The sequence below is a fragment of the Tursiops truncatus genome, chromosome 14 (assembly GCF_011762595.2).
Source record: "Tursiops truncatus isolate mTurTru1 chromosome 14, mTurTru1.mat.Y, whole genome shotgun sequence".
Lineage (NCBI taxonomy): Eukaryota > Metazoa > Chordata > Mammalia > Artiodactyla > Delphinidae > Tursiops > Tursiops truncatus.
In genome coordinates this window covers 66,570,013-66,587,622 of record NC_047047.1, presented here as the reverse complement: position 1 = coordinate 66,587,622, position 17,610 = coordinate 66,570,013, and the positions used below count along the sequence as shown (strand labels likewise).

At 50.0% G+C, this 17,610-nt stretch overlaps 1 protein-coding gene and 1 long non-coding RNA gene across 7 annotated transcripts in view; one reads left to right on the top strand and one right to left on the bottom strand.

Annotated features, from left to right (window-relative positions):
• Positions 1-13,422, top strand: part of PLB1 (phospholipase B1) — a 201,765-nt gene extending 188,343 nt beyond the window's left edge. For 5 of the 6 annotated variants that reach the window (XM_033838805.2, XM_073791479.1, XM_033838804.2 and 2 more), the window contains 7 exons: positions 1,363-1,428; positions 1,973-2,067; positions 3,117-3,201; positions 3,992-4,090; positions 4,599-4,694; positions 11,404-11,478; positions 13,005-13,422. In XM_033838805.2, the coding sequence (XP_033694696.1) occupies positions 1,363-1,428; positions 1,973-2,067; positions 3,117-3,201; positions 3,992-4,090; positions 4,599-4,694; positions 11,404-11,478; positions 13,005-13,208 (720 nt within the window). In that variant the 3' untranslated portion in view covers positions 13,209-13,422. Of the gene's footprint in view, positions 1-1,362; positions 1,429-1,972; positions 2,068-3,116; positions 3,202-3,991; positions 4,091-4,598; positions 4,695-11,403; positions 11,479-13,004 lie in introns of those variants that run through there. The other variant, XR_004521853.2, reaches the window with a different exon arrangement.
• LOC117307936 (uncharacterized) overlaps positions 4,084-17,610 on the bottom strand; it is a 130,059-nt gene continuing 116,532 nt past the window's right edge. Inside the window, exons 6-14 of the long non-coding RNA XR_012325763.1 lie at positions 14,666-14,738; positions 12,153-13,833; positions 11,624-11,847; positions 10,566-10,850; positions 10,203-10,478; positions 6,371-8,855; positions 6,028-6,247; positions 4,775-4,975; positions 4,084-4,681 (exon numbers count right to left, since the gene is read on the bottom strand). This is a non-coding gene — a long non-coding RNA (uncharacterized lncRNA). The remainder of the gene's footprint in view (positions 4,682-4,774; positions 4,976-6,027; positions 6,248-6,370; positions 8,856-10,202; positions 10,479-10,565; positions 10,851-11,623; positions 11,848-12,152; positions 13,834-14,665; positions 14,739-17,610) is intronic.

Genomic DNA, 17,610 nt, shown 5'->3' with positions numbered 1-17,610 from the left:
ATCCAGGCCCAGGGCCAGGACCTCCCTCACGGGAGGCACACGGGCCGGCTCTCCTAGGCACCTGAGTCTGCCCAGGAAGCCCCAGCTCACACATGCCAGGAGAGGCCTGCCTTTCCCACTGCTGAGTGGCCGCTGCATTGGTCCCCTGATTCCAGAAATGTCTGGATGTCCCCACTCTTCAGGCACTGCCAAGGCGGCCTCTCTTATGCACACAAATACTGTTCTCTGGTATCCAGTGGATAACTAGGGAGCCCCACCCTCACTTGCTTAGAGTCCCTGCCCACTTTTTTGGGCATCTCTTGGTGGTGGGGAGGTTGCAGGGGGAGGATGAAACAATGCCATAAATAGGGTCGATTCAGTTGAACTATTCCTGATCGATGGCTTACTGCTCCTTCAAGGACAACACGCGTTAACAAACTCTGCTGGCCCGGGAACCCAACCCACTCCTAATGTCGTTTCTAAGGGGAAATATGTCCAGACTTACAAACTGTGGGAAGTAATAACTTTTGGAATACATCTTGTTCTAAGTTGAGGGTGTGCTATATTTTATTTGGCCAGAAGAAAAAAAAAAAGCAGCTTCCATAATTCAGAGGTTGTGGTAGAATATTTGACAGTCACAGGCAGCGAGGAGAAGGCATTTATCATTCCTTTGGCTCACAGTGACCAAATTCTGGATGAGAACTGGCCTCCCCCCACCCAGGGGCTTTCTCCCTCCCTGCCCAGACTCCAGAGGCAGAAGCGACCTAGTCCCATGAGGTTTTAAATGCTATTGTGTCCTGCACTCGTTGGGGTCCAGGGAGCCAGAAGTGACCCCAGAATACCTGTCCTCATGCAAACAGTCAGGTTTATGATCCTGAGAGCAGCTTTTTGTGGAAAGACCTGGGGCCTCCATCAGGATTAACGCCAGCTATGTTTTAGGAAGGGGCTAAATCAGCTTCCAGTTGGGAGATGGGCCAGAGGAGGAGACCCTTGACCTGAGTTACAGGGATGGGAGTGAGGGGGAGGCAGTGCAGAGGGTCCCAGGCAGTGGGGCCAGCACGGGCCAAAGCCCAGAGGAAAGAGACAGCATGGCCACCAGGGGCTCTGTCCTGGTTGGAGAAGGAGAGGCGGGGGAAAGGATGGGACTGGAGCGGCAGTGGGGTCCAGCACTGACAGGCTCTGGGTTAGAGGAGCCGGGAGCAGGGTGGGGTGGGGTTTGTTCATGGTACCTAGTAGGGGTCAAGGGATGACTTCTTACAAGAGACTGTGTCCACCAGCAGTAAGGGCTGGGCTTCCCAGCCCATGCAGTGCCCTCCTGTGCTGGCCTCAGGCCGCTCTCCTCCTCCTGCCAGGAGCTGAGGAGAGCCCCTTGCTTCTTCACAGGGGGCCCACGCAGCCAGCGAGTATGTTCGGCACATCCAGCAGGCCCTGGGCATCTTCTATGAGGAGGTAAGACAGCACAGGGGCAGCACAATCCTGGGTCCTATTTCCTGGTGGCAACCAGCTGCTCCCCAGGGGCTGTGACCCGTGTGCATCTAGATGTGTTCAGTGAGATGCACGCCAAGCAGAGCACCCCCCCCCCCCCCCCCCGCTCCGTGAGCAGGTCCCTGGATGGGATGGGCGGGGTGGGGGGGAGGCAGCTGTGTAGCTCCTCTGCGGGGAAGATTCTAACTGGATCCGACTGCATCTGTTTGGTGGCGAAGAAAGAGCCAGTCGGCCTGATTTGTAGCCAGGTACTGTGGCTTAGAGATGTGGCTTTGGGCAAGTGCCTTGTGTCTCGGTTTCCCAGTCTATAAAGCGGGGCCAATAAGGGAGATTCCACGGGATAATATAAGGCACGTTCCCTCTCTGGGCCTCAGTTTATTGGTAAAGTTGGGGAGGAGGAAGTAGATTGTAGAGGATCCCCCAAGCTCTTTCCAGCAGTAACCAGTGCCCCCCCCACACACACACACAAGTGCCTGGGGACTACTGAAGCCCACCCCTCTGCCCACAGCTTCCAAGGGCTTTCATCAACGTGGTAGAGGTCATGGAGCTGGCTGGCCTGCACCAGGGCCAAGGTGGGAAATGTGTCATGCCACCGGCAGCCCAGTAAGTAGACGTACGTGGGCCCAGGGGGAGGGCACCTGGGGAGAGCAGGGCTTAGATGTCAGTGGGTGGAGCCAGACCTTCTTGTCTGGAAAAGTGAGGCAGACAGACAGTCAGATGACCCGTGAGGGCCCCTGACATTGTCTGTGATGCCAAACCCCAACTTCAGCAAGTTGTTTGTTCCTGTTTGAGAGGCAACACAAGGCAATGCGCTTTCAAGACAGCTCTATCAGGCCTCAAATCCTGGCTCTGCCATCTTAGGAGCTGTGGGACCCTGTACAAACCACGCAACCTCTCTGGGCCTCTTACTCCTCACTTGGGAGGTAGCGGTGAGGTCTAGCGGAAGAGCAAATAAAGTACCTGGAAATAGTACCTTTTTTAACGTGCTCGATAGGACTGTCCATGAAAGCCAGGCTTGGAGCTAAGGTACAATGTGCAAGAATTTCTGCTGGGGCTGGAATTTATTAAAGCTCAGCTGTGACCCTGCAGGAAGTTGCCATCTTCTGAGGCCAGAGGTTCGCCCAGAGTTCCTGTGACCATTGTTAGGGGGGAGCAGATTCTACAGGGAGCTGAGGAGTCCTGTCCTATCTGGGGTCAAATGGATTCGCTGGGAAGGTGACCAGCTGGTTGCTATTCTCGGAGTGGCCACTGCTGCCCAAGAGACCCCTCACTCCGGAGCCCTGTGGGAGAGTCCCAAGCAGCCAACGGTAGCGAAGGGAGGCCTCAGGAGCATGAGGAAGAAAGGCTGGGCCACCTTGGCCGTCTTCCCCAAACCCCAGCCCTCATGGAGAAACCCCAGGCAGGAGCTGCACACTTGGGAAGGAGCAGTCAGGCGGCCAGGGGAACAGGCAGCCCGTCCACAGGAGACCCGGGCATTGGTGCCAGCCCGTCCACCTTCTCTCCCAACAAGCACCTTCTAGACCTCCTGCCCCTGAGCTATGGTTCTGTGATCCGGGCCCAAGAGGAAGCAAGGCTGTGTTTTGGAGACACCTCCGTGGGGGGGGGTGGCAGCCTCCTGGGGGCACCGAGCCTCAGGACTCCTTGTCTCACAGGAACAACTGCACCTGCCTCCGAGGCTCCCAGGAGAACTCCCTGGAGATGCTGCAAGAACTGAAGACAGTGAACTGGGACTTCCAGGTGACCCTGCCCCCCACCTCTTCTCCCTTCCCCCTATCTTTACTCCTGGAGTGAGGGCTCTACTGAGATCACAGCCCCTGAAATGTGTCCAGGTGAATCAGACACCAAGGCAGGGGCGGGGAGTGAGAAGCTCAGAAGGGAAGCTGGGGAGAACGCCCACGTCTCAGCTCCCAGAGGGGAGAGGGGCTGTGCTCACTGCCCTCGGGCTCCTCCCTCCTTTAGCTTCTCACGTCTGTCTGCCTTCCCTGGACCTGCCATGCCCTGGGCCTTTGTATCCATCTCATGCACAGGGCTTGTCTTCTTACCTCTTCTGAGAAGCTTCCCCCCACGAAGCACCCCCGGCAATTTCAGTCAGCACTTCACTGCCCCTCAAGCCCTACATGGTTTTGATTTTTCCATCTCCCGATGAATAAGTTTCTGGAGGATGAGCACAGCTAGTCTATCCCTTTTATAGTCCACCTTTTGGCACTTAAATGCAAAGACCGTGGATACTCATCCCCCAACGTCACAGGCATTTTGAGGAGCTGGTGTTGAAATGCTCCCCGTTTGAACTGAGGCCCCGTGTTCTAATTCACCTCTTCATGAAGTGAGAGCAGAGGCGGCCTTGGGCCCAAGCAGACGTCAGGGCAGAGCCGGGTGGCGCCCCCACCTGGTGCAGACTAAATAGATGCTCAGGCGCTAGAGCGGCTCCTTTGAGTCCCTTGCCCCTGCCGTGACCCACCCAAGCCCACAGGAACAGACCGTCTGCCCGTCTTGCGGGCGGTTAAGCAGCCTCTCTCCCCATCCCCAGAGTCGCCTCTCCAGGCTCTCCTACCAGTACCTGCAGCGTGAGGACTTCGCCGTGGTTGTGCAGCCTTTCTTCCAAAACACTCTTGTCCCCCTGAATGACGTAAGTTGCGGGCGTGTCTGGGAGGTGCGTGTGCAGAGGCCGTATCTTAGGCAATGTATTTCCTTTTCTACATGGGCTTTTTTGGACCCTCTCTCTCCAAGAGCACTCCCAAAGGGTTGCTGTTTCTGCTTTTCCTCCTTTCCCCTGCACCCACCTTTTCTCAGTATAACTTGAACTTAGATGTACTTGGAAAGAAAAGGTGAAAATTAACAGTGACCAAGCTCCCCAGACATGGCCCTGCTATTTGCTGGGTTGGGATAAAATGGAAAGCTTCCTATTCTTTTTCAACCATTAGAGAAGGGATGCTGAAGGAAAAGGGATGTGGACTGTAGGTGGCTATAATTTTTAAAAAATAAAAATTCCAAAACCAGGGAATTTCTCCATCAACATCTGAGCCAACTGGCAGCAGAGTTGAAAGGATGAAAGTTGAAATGCCCAGGATGCCGCGGGATGGGGGGGTAGCAGTGCCCTCGTCCCAGGAAGATAATCCCCTTGCCTTTGGTCACAGCGAGGAGGCGCTGACCTCACCTTCTTCTCCGAGGACTGTTTCCACTTCTCAGAACGCGGGCATGCTGAGATGGCCATCGCTCTCTGGAATAACATGGTCAGTGCCTGAGGGTCGAGTGGGTTTGGGTCAAGGGGAAACCCGAGGAAGCTGACTCTTTCCCACAACGAAAAACCTACCGGCTGATGTGGCTCCCTTCTCCCCAGAGCTCCAAATGGCAGCTCACGTATTTGTCCAGACAGATTCTATTCTTTCGGTAATGCCCCAGTGCTGTCGGGGGATAATTTTGTCATCAGATAGACTGGATGAAAATATCAGCATGAACCCCTTACTGTGTGACCTTGGGCCAATGATCTCTCTCTGGCCATTTCTATCAATATCTACAAAAACAACAAAAATGACACAGGTCTTAGAAGACTGAGCTAATGTGTGTACCGCACCCAGCACAATAATCCACACGGTCCCAACTATTATTTCTTTAAACATCAAAAAGAAAAGAGCCACTCACAGCCTGTTTTCCCAGGCTGCCACCTATTCTAGCCCTAATGGGGAAAAAGGGGACCTTACGAAATGAACATACAGCCCAGAGGCCACAGGGACAACCCGGCCACTCATGACTGGACAGTCAGCTGTGTTTGCACAGAGCTCGACGAGTAACCCTGAGCGCTGTATCCTCTTGCACGGAGCAAGTGAATGCCTTTCCAACCCACTGGCTTCTTTTGATCTAGGCTCTGCGGGTAACCCAATCCCCACGCCAACCTGCCTGCTCCCTCATCTCTCCCATGGTGACTAAACAATCCACACGCCTGCTCCTCTCATTGCAGTTTCAGGCCTGCTGCGGCTCTGCCAGGCACCGCTGTGCAAACATTCCCACACCTGTCAGCTCCGCCAGCGAGGCCGGTATCCTACTCGGCTGACTCACAATATTGTCTTTCTCCTTAGCTACGCCACCTCCTCCTCTTCTCAGAACAGCACGTAAGGAGGTTTTCTCCTTGGCCTCCTTAATTGCAGACTCAGCCTTCCTCTGCTTTTGTTTTCCTGGTGTTTTCCTCCTGTTGACACCACATTCTGCCCCCTCCTGATCTCCTGTCAGTCCAGGACTCAGAATTGCAATCAGAATACCTTTGAGTTCCCTCCCAACCCTACCTCCACGGTAGTTTTTTAAATCAAAGTTAAAACAATTCCTGAGAGCAGTTATGTTTCTTTTGAAGACTTTTTTGCTTTGAAGTCCAGGTGTCTTTCAGTGGCTGAGTCACTCAATTTCATTCCTTTTAAAATCCCCTCCCCACACCCCCACAAAGACTGGATCTCTCTGCCTGGTCCATTTCTCCCCCTGTGACCTCGGGGGAATCCACAGACTCCAAGGAGGGGCAGGAATGCTGAGCCCTAGCCTTTCCCTCCCAGCATCCCCATCAGGGCATGGTCTTCCTACCTCAGGGCAGTTCTGAGCCTGCTCAGTGCCAGGACCCTCCACAAGTCTCCTGGGGGTCGATGGCCGTATTGATGACTTGAACATTACAGGGCCCATTTGTCGCATTCTGCATGATTTAATGTAGTTCTGGCCTTTCTCTTCCAAAACAGCTCGGTAGGTCTTCCCATTCACACAGGTGAGAGGCTTCTATTTCATAAAAGCGAGCAGAAGGGATTTAGATCTGAAAACAAAAGATGAACACTGTCATATTATTAATACTACAAGACTGTCCACGGCCCCCCAACCACTCTGTCCCAGCCATAACCCAAATTTAAAAAACAAAGCAACGCAAAGCAAAACAAACCTAAAATCATCTATGAGTATGTTATCCTGTGCTATGTGATTTGTGGAAATAATTACAGGGTCCAGTGTTTTCCTCCAAAACCATCTCAGATATAAAGCTATAGCATCATGCCAACTTTTCAGGTCGTCTTCTTCCTGGAATCTCACCCCTAAAGTGACATAAAATAAATGATGAACCGATAGACCTTGGCTCTTAGAGGTCATCTAGCCAGAATGCTCTGTAACTAAAATACAGAGACATGGAACAATCTGCCCAAGATCACACAGCCAGCTAGTGGCAGAACAAGGATTAGAACACGGGTCTAATTGCCAAGCGTCCTGGCCACAGCGCCACGCTGCCTCCCTGCTCCCAGCCTGATAAGCACATGTGTAACCAGTGAATTCATGTCTCATAATTAGAGTCCTATGACATAGTGTCTGCAGGCTTTGGCTCACACCCTGAGTACCCCACTGTGGCAACAAACACACTTGAAACTGTTGCATCTCCTGCCCCTCCTCTCTGAACAGTTTATGCATCCTTCTCCAGAGACTTCCGCAAAGCCAGAAATACCAACGGCACTAGGGAATTTTTTCTCTTCCTTTTTTTCTTTTCTTTTCTTCAAATATTTATTTACCTATCTATCCATCTATCTATCTGGCTGTGCCGGGCCTTAGTTGCGGCACGCAGGATCTAGTTCCCTGACCAGGGATTGAACCCGGGCCCCCTGCACTGGGAGCTCAGAGTCTTAGCCACTGGACCACCAGGGAAGTCCACTCTTCCTTTTTCTTTTGTCTTCTTATGAACAGTTTTTTCTCCTCTTTTCTGACGCCTATTCCTCTACTGCTGCCCGCTCCCTCTTCTGTGGAAATCTTACTCTCAGCTAACATTAGCATCTCCCTGGGCGCTGAGTAACAACGCTAGCCTCCTAACTGGTTTCCCTGTCTCCAGGCTTACAGCCATTAGAATAGCTCTGGCTGTGTATTACAGTTATCTGGAGACTCTTAAAAACAATTAATACCTACAACCACTTTGGGAAACCTTGGTATATCTACTAAAGCTGAACACATGTATTCCCTATGGCCCCAAAATTCTACTCCTACGTATATCTCCCCAACAGAAAGGTATACAGAAGGTTCACCAAAAGATGGATACAACAAGAATTTTCATAGCAGCACTATTCAGAGCCCCCAAACAGGAAACTCCCCAAATGTCTACCAAAAGCAGAAGGGATAAACAAACAGCACATTCATAAAATAGAATACCTAAAATAGAATACCTCACAGCAATGAGAATAAAATTTCAACAACATGCAACCATATATATAAATTTCAAAAACAAGCAAATAAATCCATGGTCTTACTGGGGAGTGGATAGAACTGGAAGAGGGTAGGAGGGAGCCTCTGAGTACTGATTATATTCTGTTCCTTACCTGGATGCTATGTGGGTATGCTCATTTTGTCATAATGTATCAGCAGCTCACTTATGATTTGTACTTGTTTCTAGATGTATGTGAGCTTCGATTAAAAAATTATTTAAAAGAAAAACCAGAAAAAATAACCCCAAAACAAAACAAAAACCCAGTGCCTGGGCCTCATCCCCAGAAATTCTGACTTTGTCTGGGGTAGCACCTGGGTTCAATACGTTTTAGACACTCCCCAGGTGATATTACTGCATAGGGCTTGCAAACCACTGCCTTAGATCTCCTGACCCCAGGGCAACCACGTAGTCTGCAAAAATGAAATCTGACCAAGTCATGCCCCTGCTCTCAAACTTCCAAGGCTGGCCCCTCCCTGAGGAAGAAAGGCCAGGCCCCTTAGCGCAGCACACCAGGCCTTCCGGACTTGGCCCCAATTAACCTCTCGGCAGCCGCTCCCATCTCCCTGATTTGCATTTAGCAATCCAGCAAGGAGTGAAGTTTCCTGCACCACCCATGCTGTCTCCTGCCTCTGTGTGTTTGCCCTCGCTCCTCCCCTTATCTCGGGCTGCCCTTTCAGCCTCCTTCCCCGGCTAACTCTGACCCACCTCAACACTCAACTCAGGTGTCAGCTTCTACAAGAAGCCCTCTCCAAGTCCCCAGAGCTGGCCCCATGGCACCCTACCTTGTCTCAGTCCTGTCATTTGCCACATCGGTGGTATCCACAGTGTCTGCCTTAGGAAAGGTAGGTTCTAGGAAAAACAATTGCCTTTCTTGTGGCCAGCCTCAGGCCCTTATGAGTCCAGTTCTTCCATCCATCCCCTCAAGCACTATTTCCTGAGCTCCACTATGTGGTGGGGACTGCCTCAGGTGCTGGGGAAAAGAGCGTCCCTGCTCTTGGGGAGCTGCCAGTCTAATGGGAAAGAGATAAAAAGTAAATAAATCGGGCTTCCCTGGTGGCGCAGTGGTTGGGAGTCCGCCTGCCGATGCAGGGGACACGGGTTTGTGCCCCGGTCCGGGAAGATCCCACATGCCGCGGAGTGGCTGGGCCCATGAGCCATGGCCGCTGAGCCTGCGCATCCGGAGCCTGTGCTGCGCGACGGGAGAGGCCACAACAGTGAGAGGCCCGCGTACCGCAAAAAAAAAAAAAAAAAAGTGAATAAATCAATGAGGTAATTTCTGACCACATTCATGGCTTAAAAAAAAAAAAGGCAGGGTCATGTGACAGAGAGTAACAGTGGAGAGAGGGAGGGCTCACCGGAGAGTGACGTGTGAACTGAGAACCGAACGTGGAGAGGCTGCTGGGCACGCAGAGGTCTGGGGCCACAGTGTTGCAGGAAGAGGAAACGACCTGTGCGGGCCAGAGTCAGGAAGGAGCTTGAAGCGTGTGAGGAGTGTAAAGGCCAGTGTGCCTGGAGGGAGGGGAGCAAGGTCAGAGGTGGGCGAGAGCAGGGGCCGGGTCCTTGGATGGCTTTCGTCGGGAGAGCCACGTGATCTGCTGCTGCATAGAGACAGACTAGAAGGAAGCAAGAGAGGAGTTGGAAAGACCATTAGGAAGCTGCTGGAAGTCCAGGTGAGAGGTGAAGGTGGCCGGGACCAGGGGATGGCAGTGGGGGCGGAGGGAAGTGGTCAGATTTGGGATGTGTTTTGGACTGGCTGGTGGATGAGGCAGAAGAGGAACAGGGGTGATTCTTCAGTTTGAGGTCAAGGAGACTGGGTGGACAGCTGAGGTGTGTAGAGAGAAATAGAGTTGGGAGGGGAAAATCAAAAGTTCTTATTTTGGACATGGTCAGTGTAAGCTGCCTTCCAGAAATCCACCCAGAGGTATCAGGTATGGTGTTAAATGTATGATTCTGGAGCTCAGAGAGAGTCAGAAATGGAGATTTAGGGGAAAAAATGTGCGGGTTATTAGCATAGAAGTGGTATTCAAGACCATGGGGTTATCTGAGATCTCCTAGAGAAAGAATAGGTGGAAGAGAGCAAAGGACCAACCACCAAGCCTGGGGCTTTCTTCCAACTTTTGACCCAACGACCGGATGAGAAGGAGAGAAGGGGGACGTGGGAGGGAAACAAGAAGTGTTGTGAAAGGGAGGCATCAACTTTGACAAATTCTGCTGAAAAGTCAAGCAAGATGAATCCAAAATAAGTGACCCCTGAATCTAGCAAGGTCCTTGGTGACCTTGACCAGAGCTGAGTCAAGTGGTGGAGACTGAAGACCTACTGAATGGGTGTTAGAGAGAACGGGAGGTTGGGAAGTGCAACCAGGGGCTACAAACAACTCTTCTAGAGTTATGAGGAGTAATGGTGAAGGCAGCTGGAGGGGAGGGGGGATGGGGATGGGGCTTCAAGGCTGGGAAATAGAGTAGGCTGTGCACCGATGCCGAGGAACCAGTAGAAAGGGAGAAACTGATACAGTCATCAAATCCATATGATCATTACCTTCCTCGACGCCAGTTAGTTCCTGGGTTCCTGGAGTATCACTGGGGCTCAGCCAACTGATCTGTAGCATTTGTTCTGTCACTAGGTGGTTCTGCTACGCAGGAAAAATGCTAGGGGCAGTTCAGGAGCCCACCTAGCACCACACAGCTCATTATCAGCAGAGCCAGGACCCCAGTGGATGTGCCCACCATGCTCTGTCCAGTCACCGTGGTGACTCTCCCAAGACCAGAGCAGCCCTTCCTCCTCTAATTGTTACTAACAGACAGGTGGAAAAGGCTGTAAGACAACAAAAAGCAAGGTCACGGGCCAGGTGTGGTCATTAGCCGGCATAGTGGACTTTCCCCCTTCCCTCGTGGGCAGTACCTGGGGGTCAGGAGCTGATGAGGTCAGGAACAGGCAGGGAAGCAGATCATATGATGGGTGGATGCTAGACATTCAGGACAGAGTCTGGATAAGTGAGTGCCAGGGATCCATTCTCCTTGGTGCTGGCCACGTGCTGCCAGGGGGCAGGCTACTGGCTTAAGATGCTGGGGAGGGAGTCACAGCAGCTTCCAGCTCATTCTCAGAGGGTCCCAGGATCAAAAGCATGAAGCAGAACCTCCCTGAACCACAGCTGCTCCCCAGGAGGTTTCAAGTAAATCTTTTCATCTATGCGGAAAACACACGAAAGCTCAAGTGAGAAAATGCCAATTTCTTAAGGTTGACAAGCCAAGCATAATAATGACGTCATGGTAACCAGTATGTGTTCAAAATTTTCCTGAAATTGACTATCCCCAGACACTTCAAGGAGTTGGTAAATATGATGATCACCATTTTATAAAGTTGAAAGTGCAGAGTGGCTGCAGTCACAACCACCCAGCAGGAAAGCAGGAGGAGGTGGAGGTCCTGGGCTCTGCCCTCCCACTCTCGCTGCAGCCTCTGGACCGGTCAGTCTCTCCTGGGCCTCAGTGTCCTCCGCAGTAAATCCAGGACACAGACTCAGGGTTGCCCCCTCCTCTGATGGACTCTGACCTGTCAGTCTGTGAGTCAGAAGTCAGGTCTAGCTCTGGCCCCAGGGCCGCTAGTGTCTGCCCCAGGTCTTGCCCCTTGGGCTGGTTTCAGCCTTGCAAAGGGAGGGAATCTGGTGTGAGATTCTCCTCCCTCGGACAGGGAGGTCTCTCCCAGCTTTGGAGGGAACCAAGGTTTCCTTTTCTCTTTTCAGCTGGAACCCGTGGGTCAAAAGACAACCTCCAACAACTTCACCTATAGCCGAACCAAACTCAAGTGCCCCTCCCCTGTGAGTAAGGTCCTGCCTGTCTAGAGTGGAACAGGTGCCTGGGTTGGGGGAGGGGGGAGGTCCTGGCCATCTGGAGGCACAAAAGTCCCCTGGGAGGCTTCACCATCATGCACGTTCGTTCACGACCACCGTTCTCAAATCTCACCTCTCCTGGCTGCCCCGACACTTCTCAGGTCCTCAGGGAGCCGCAGCCAGGAGTGAGGGGAGGGACAAAGGGATGGGTTCACCGAATCAGGAAGAGGCCCGGCAAGGCAGATGAGCGAGCACTGGCCAGAACCTCGTTACCCCCGTGACCCTGGAGGGTCTGTGGCATCCTCTGTCTTAAACACGCGTCGAGGAGCCCTCCCATGCCAGGCATGCTCCTGGGAGCTGGGGGTTGGGAGGAAAAGAGAAATAAGAGGCCGTATCTGTTCTGGGTACCCACGTCATCTTCCTGGCCCTCCAGCACCACCAGTGTCCAGGCCCGCACCGCCCTCGCCCGGACCAGGGACGAAGCCCCAACCTTGTCTCCCCAGCTCTCCTTTCTCCCTTCTCTGTCCGTCCTGTAATCGCTGCCAGACCCAGAGTGGCCCACCTGGAAGGAATTCCAGTCTCGTCAAGGCTGTCAAAACCCTTCCCCGGTCCCCGCGCCCACGGAGCAGAGTCCAGACAAGAGGCCCACCTTCCCCTCTCACCTTAGGCACACACTCCGCTCCTGGAAAACGGAGCGGCTTCCCAGAGCAGCCCCACGACAGCCCCCGTCTGTGCATCTGCTTCTGCCAGCTGCTCCTTCTGGAGGCTCAACCCCCATCTCTACCTGTGGGAAATTTTCACATCCTGCAAGGCCCAGATGTTGCCCTCTCTGGGCTACCGTCCACCTTATCTCACCCTACCACTCCCACCCCAGACACGCATCAGCATTGGTCTCTCTTTTCTGTGCGCACCTCTCACAAGCACTGACCCAGGCTCCTCTGTGATGGGATTGTTTCTGAACATGTCTTATCTCCCACTGGACCAGGAGCGAGTGATGTCACACCTGAACCCTCAGGCCCTCTCCCAGTTCCTAGCACAGGGCTCCACACAGCCACCATGCCACCAGCATTCACCGGGGGGAAGGAAAGGATCCAGGGAGGCAGGCCCTTCACATTTGGGTTCTTAACCTACTACAGAACCAGCTGTCCTTCCACACCGACCTTCCCCGCTCGCGGGCACTCCTGGGATGGGAGGATGGGAATAGCTGTCCGGGGCGGCCTAGAGGAAACAGAGGTGGGCACTCTGCAAGCTCCTCAGGACTCTTCCACGGGTCACCTATCAGTTCCCGATCTCTCAAAACTGAGTTGACAGGAAAGGAGGTTATAGCTGGGTGTTGACCACTTTGGATACCCCTCCTTATCCAGGGGGTTGGGGCACAGTGTGGATGAAGGAGCTTTACAAACAGGGATGAGCTGTGGAAACAAGGTTATTGCACCATCTCTGGGATGGGGACTACACAAGCCTCAGATGGGTGGTTTTCAGGCCCTGAGCCCTGACCCTCTCCTCCTCCACAGGGGCGCCCCTACATCTGCACCCTGAGGAACAGTCGGCTGCTCCAAGACCGGGCTAAAGCAGACCCCCCAATGCTCTCCTGGGCCGTGCCAGTGGCAGCGGGAGGCGGCCTTGCGGTTGGTGTCGGCACAGTGATGGCCTGGAGAGCCCTAAGGGGTCGCCAGAGGGAAAATCCTCCCATAAGTCTGAACACTGTGAGCTTGTAGGCCCGCCAGCCCTGTGCGGGCTCTCATCCTGAATTCCCCGGCCACGTTCCTCACCAGCCCTCTCCCTTGGCCACCCCTGGCCGCTACGGAGGTCACTCGCTTCAACACCTGGTAATGTAGGAAGCCAAAGGGACAGTCACAACTTCTTGGGGCCTGGGACCTATGATCCTGGATTCGGCACATCTAAATAAAGGCCAAAGCCGTTCTATTCTTGGGTTTGCCTGCTTGAAGCTCTCGCCTTCCAACCTGTCGTGTGGCGCAGATGTGGGAGCTGGGACCTTGTCTCAGCCAGGGATGGCCAACCTGAGCCCAGACTGGCACCCAACAGGCATATCCTCAGTCACCAAAACCACGATTTCAAATGTGGGAAAAACCTTGGTCACCAGGGTTTGGCTGGAATTTTGGAGCTCGCCTGCCATCACTCAGTACCATCCAACATCTTTTCTGTACCCAGGACAAGGTGGAGCATTGTGGTACCTCCAAGGTTGTGCATGTCACGGCCTGGCCAAGAGACGAACTCTTTCAAAAATACAAGATGCTCTGTGACAGCGTGTGGTTCAGTCCTGGGGCAGTGGCAGGTAAACGCGTCTGCTTTCAAGCATAGGAGTTCCTTGGGAAAGGGTTCCTGGAAGAGAGCAATTTTGAAATGTCATTTTAAAAAAAGGATTGGGACATGAATGCTTCACATATCCTCAACCTGATTTTCTCAAGGTGCTAAATTTAGAAAAGAATTCCTCTTTCTACATTACCAGGTTTATGAGAGAGCTGAAGAGAGTCTGATAACACAAGCTCCCTCCATTCAGCCCCTAGCAGGGGCAAGGCCCTGAGCTGGATGTCTTACACAGATAAGCTCTTTTATTCAGCACAAAAACCCAGGGCGGGGTTGATGGTCATTTCTGAAGACAGAAATAGTGGCTGCACAACACTGTGAATGTACAAAATGCCATGAATTGTTCGCTTTCAAATGGCTAATTGTATGTCATGGGAATTTCACCTCAATAAACAGCAAACAGAAATCCATTATCATCAGGATCTAAGTACCTCTCTGACCCCAAAGCCTGAGATGACAAAGAATGTGAGTTAGAATCCCAGATGTACCACTTGAATGTGTGGCTTTCACAGCAAACCCCATCACCAGCCTAGGTCCCAGTTTCTCAGACACCTCATCTATACGATCTGAATGAGAGTACCCACTTTGCCTGTCTCCCAGCACTGCTAAAGAACAAGATGCCGTAGAAAAGCGCTCTGTAACTCTAAAATACTGCACCCACGAAAGTGGGTTGTCTTCTCCTCTGTGAAGAGTTGAGCTAGGGTCTAGGCTGCTGGGGATGAGGAGGGGTCCAGACATGGGTTTAGGAACTGGGGGTAATGTACGGGTGAAGACTGCCCACCTTCCTCTCATGAAGGGTCATCATATTGTTTCTCTTTGGCAAACATAGAGTCTGCAGAGGACCTACCCAGTCCCAGGTTTCTGCTGGTTTCAATTTCTGCTTCTGTACAAAGGGAACAGCATACCTGCCCCACTTCTTCCTGTGGACGAAAAACAATATCACATACCCTAAAGAACCAGCAATCCCAGCTTGTGTTCCTGGCTTAACACCGTGTGACAACCAAGATAACTCATTAAGTCGAAGAGTTCGACTTTTTTTTTTTTTAATAAGTTTCCCTTCCAGTAGCTCCTACTTCAAAGAACCATGCAATTCATAACCGCAAGTCTCCCCTCACTCGGGTTGGGGGTTGCAGTTTATACTACCTGAGTCATCCAGGAGCCCCCAGTCTGAAAAGTTAATGAAAGGTGTGGTTCCCAGACTGGTCACCAAGGAACACTTTGCAGAAATAAAGAGAAATCCTCTTTGGAGGGACACAACCGCAAACCAGGCCCCAAATTCCCACCAAAGACACACTAAAAAGACAAAATTTAAAAATACGTGAGAGCACTTACTTGAACCTGGTGGTATTATATATACACGAAAGCATGTGCTTTTCCTATAGGAAAATGTTCAATCTAGTTAGGAAGCCAATCACAGCCACACCAGGAACAAAACCACCAAATCCTGAGAAAGCTACACTCTGAGATACTCTCCATAGAGGCTTTCGAGTTCAAGAAAGATTAGTGTGGATTAAACTTGGTCAAAAGACTTCACAAAGGACATAGAACTTTAATTGAGCTCTGAAGAATGGAGAGGTGACTTGGTTAGAGGCTGAAAAGAATGGGGTCATGGAGACTGGGAGAACTCCATCTAAGTGGAGAGGTGAATGAGCATGGTGTGTATATAGGGACAACAAGAAAGATGTTGTCCAGAAACAATGAGGATGGATGAGCCAGATACAGTCAGATTAGGGACACACTATGGAAAGGGCAAGGAATTCATAGTGATTATATTGTTACAATGGTTGTAATACCAGGCTGCATTTGATTTGGGACTAAAATGCTATTGGGAAAAGATTGGTACAAAGAAAAATAATATTAATAAGAGTTGACTTAGAGTGCTTACACTATGACAGGCAACATGGTACAGAATAATTAAGCTTCCACATCCCTGTTTATCATCCCCTTTTCACAGAAGAGAAAACCAAGACTCAGAAGAGTTAACTGGCCCAGAGTTACACTTTCATTACATAATGGTACATTCATCAAAATGAATACTGGTTTCCAGGGTAGGGGAATAACCCCAAAATACAAAACAGATGATTCTAGCAGTAAATTGGGGTGAACTGCAAATAAATGGGATATAAAATAAAAACCTAGAAAGGAGGGACACACATTATCCTCACAAGGCTATGACGGTACCACGTTCCTGTGCCTCCAATTGGTCTGAAGAACTCAGCCATCTCTAGTTGGTAAGCTGTGGTTTTAAAAATTAACTATAGGGGCTAAGATTTATTTTGCTAGAGTATATGTGGAGTTATACAGCAGCTAGCAAATCTTTTAATTAGGAAAAAAAATGAAGAAACAATCCCAGTGAGAATTAGTAGACACAACGAATGACAGGATTAGACCCACATTTTACATAATAGTATTGAAGACAGACTATATGTCAGCAGATTTTGAAAGATTAAAGACAAAAGGAACTATTCTGTATGATGCTGTAGTGCTGGATACATGACACTATGCATCCTTCAAAACCAAAAAAAACTGTACAACACAAAGAATGAACCCTAAAGGAAACCATGGACTTTACTAGTGCATCAATATTGGTTCATCAATTGTAACAATGTACTCCACTAATGCGAGATGTTGATAATAGGAGAAACTGTACAGGGGTAGAGAGCGGGTATTTGGGAACTCTGTATTTTCTGTACAATTTTTCTGTAAACTTAAAACTGCTCTAAAAATAAAGTATATTAGTAAAAACAGGAACTTAAAACATGAGATAAGACTAAGGTAATTTTTTAATGAAGGCAGATTTATATAAGAACCAAATGGAAATTCTAAAAATATATTATTAAAAATAATCTTCAGATTTGTTCAAATAACAGATTTGACACTCAATGAAACAACATGTCTTGTGTATTTACTATGTATCAGGCACTGTTTTTAACAGTAAGTCTATATTACTCATTAATTCTCACAACAGCCCAATGAGATAGGTACTACTATTATCCCAATCTTACAGACAGAAAAACGAAAGCAGATTCGGGGTCTTTTCAGTCTTTTTGTAAGAATTAAATTAGATAAAAACAATAGTTTAAAAAATAGGTATTCAATAATTCCCATATCCCTTCCCATATCCCATATTAAACCCAATAGATTATTTAGGAGGGCTTTGTGAAACAACCATAGTAATGAAAATATATTGGGTACCTTACAGTTTACAAAGCACTTTTATATGTTCTCATTTGATCCTCACCACAAACTTGGAAGCAAAGTGCAGTATTATTAAGAAAAAATATCCCAAACTTGGAAAGAAGGCAGGAGAGTGACCACGTGTCCTATTAATGTCACTGTTGAACAAAGCTCATCTAAGAAATATTTAGTTACCTAGAATACACTTGTGTTTGACTTTGCTATTTACTATTTGATTAGAGCTCAGATATTATGAAGTTATGTTGACTAATGGATTTCTGACTGGTAGAAAAGATAAAATCAAGGTTATGATTTTATCACCCTATAGAACATTAACTAGTTTTCTATTAGCAACATCATTTCAGTATTCCTTTGACCAGCTAACAACATAAATCTCCATTCCTCAAATTCTCCTTTGAATCAGACTTGACCATCTTAATAATTCCCTTATTCATCACTGAGTTAAAGTCTTGACATACATTCATCCTATATTTGTATGAGAATCATATTTTAAACTTTTTAGAAAGAAATGACTTTTAAAAAATACCTAAGGGGGGACCTCCCTGGTGGTCCAGTGGTTAAGAATCTACCTTCCAATGCAGGGGACGTGGGTTC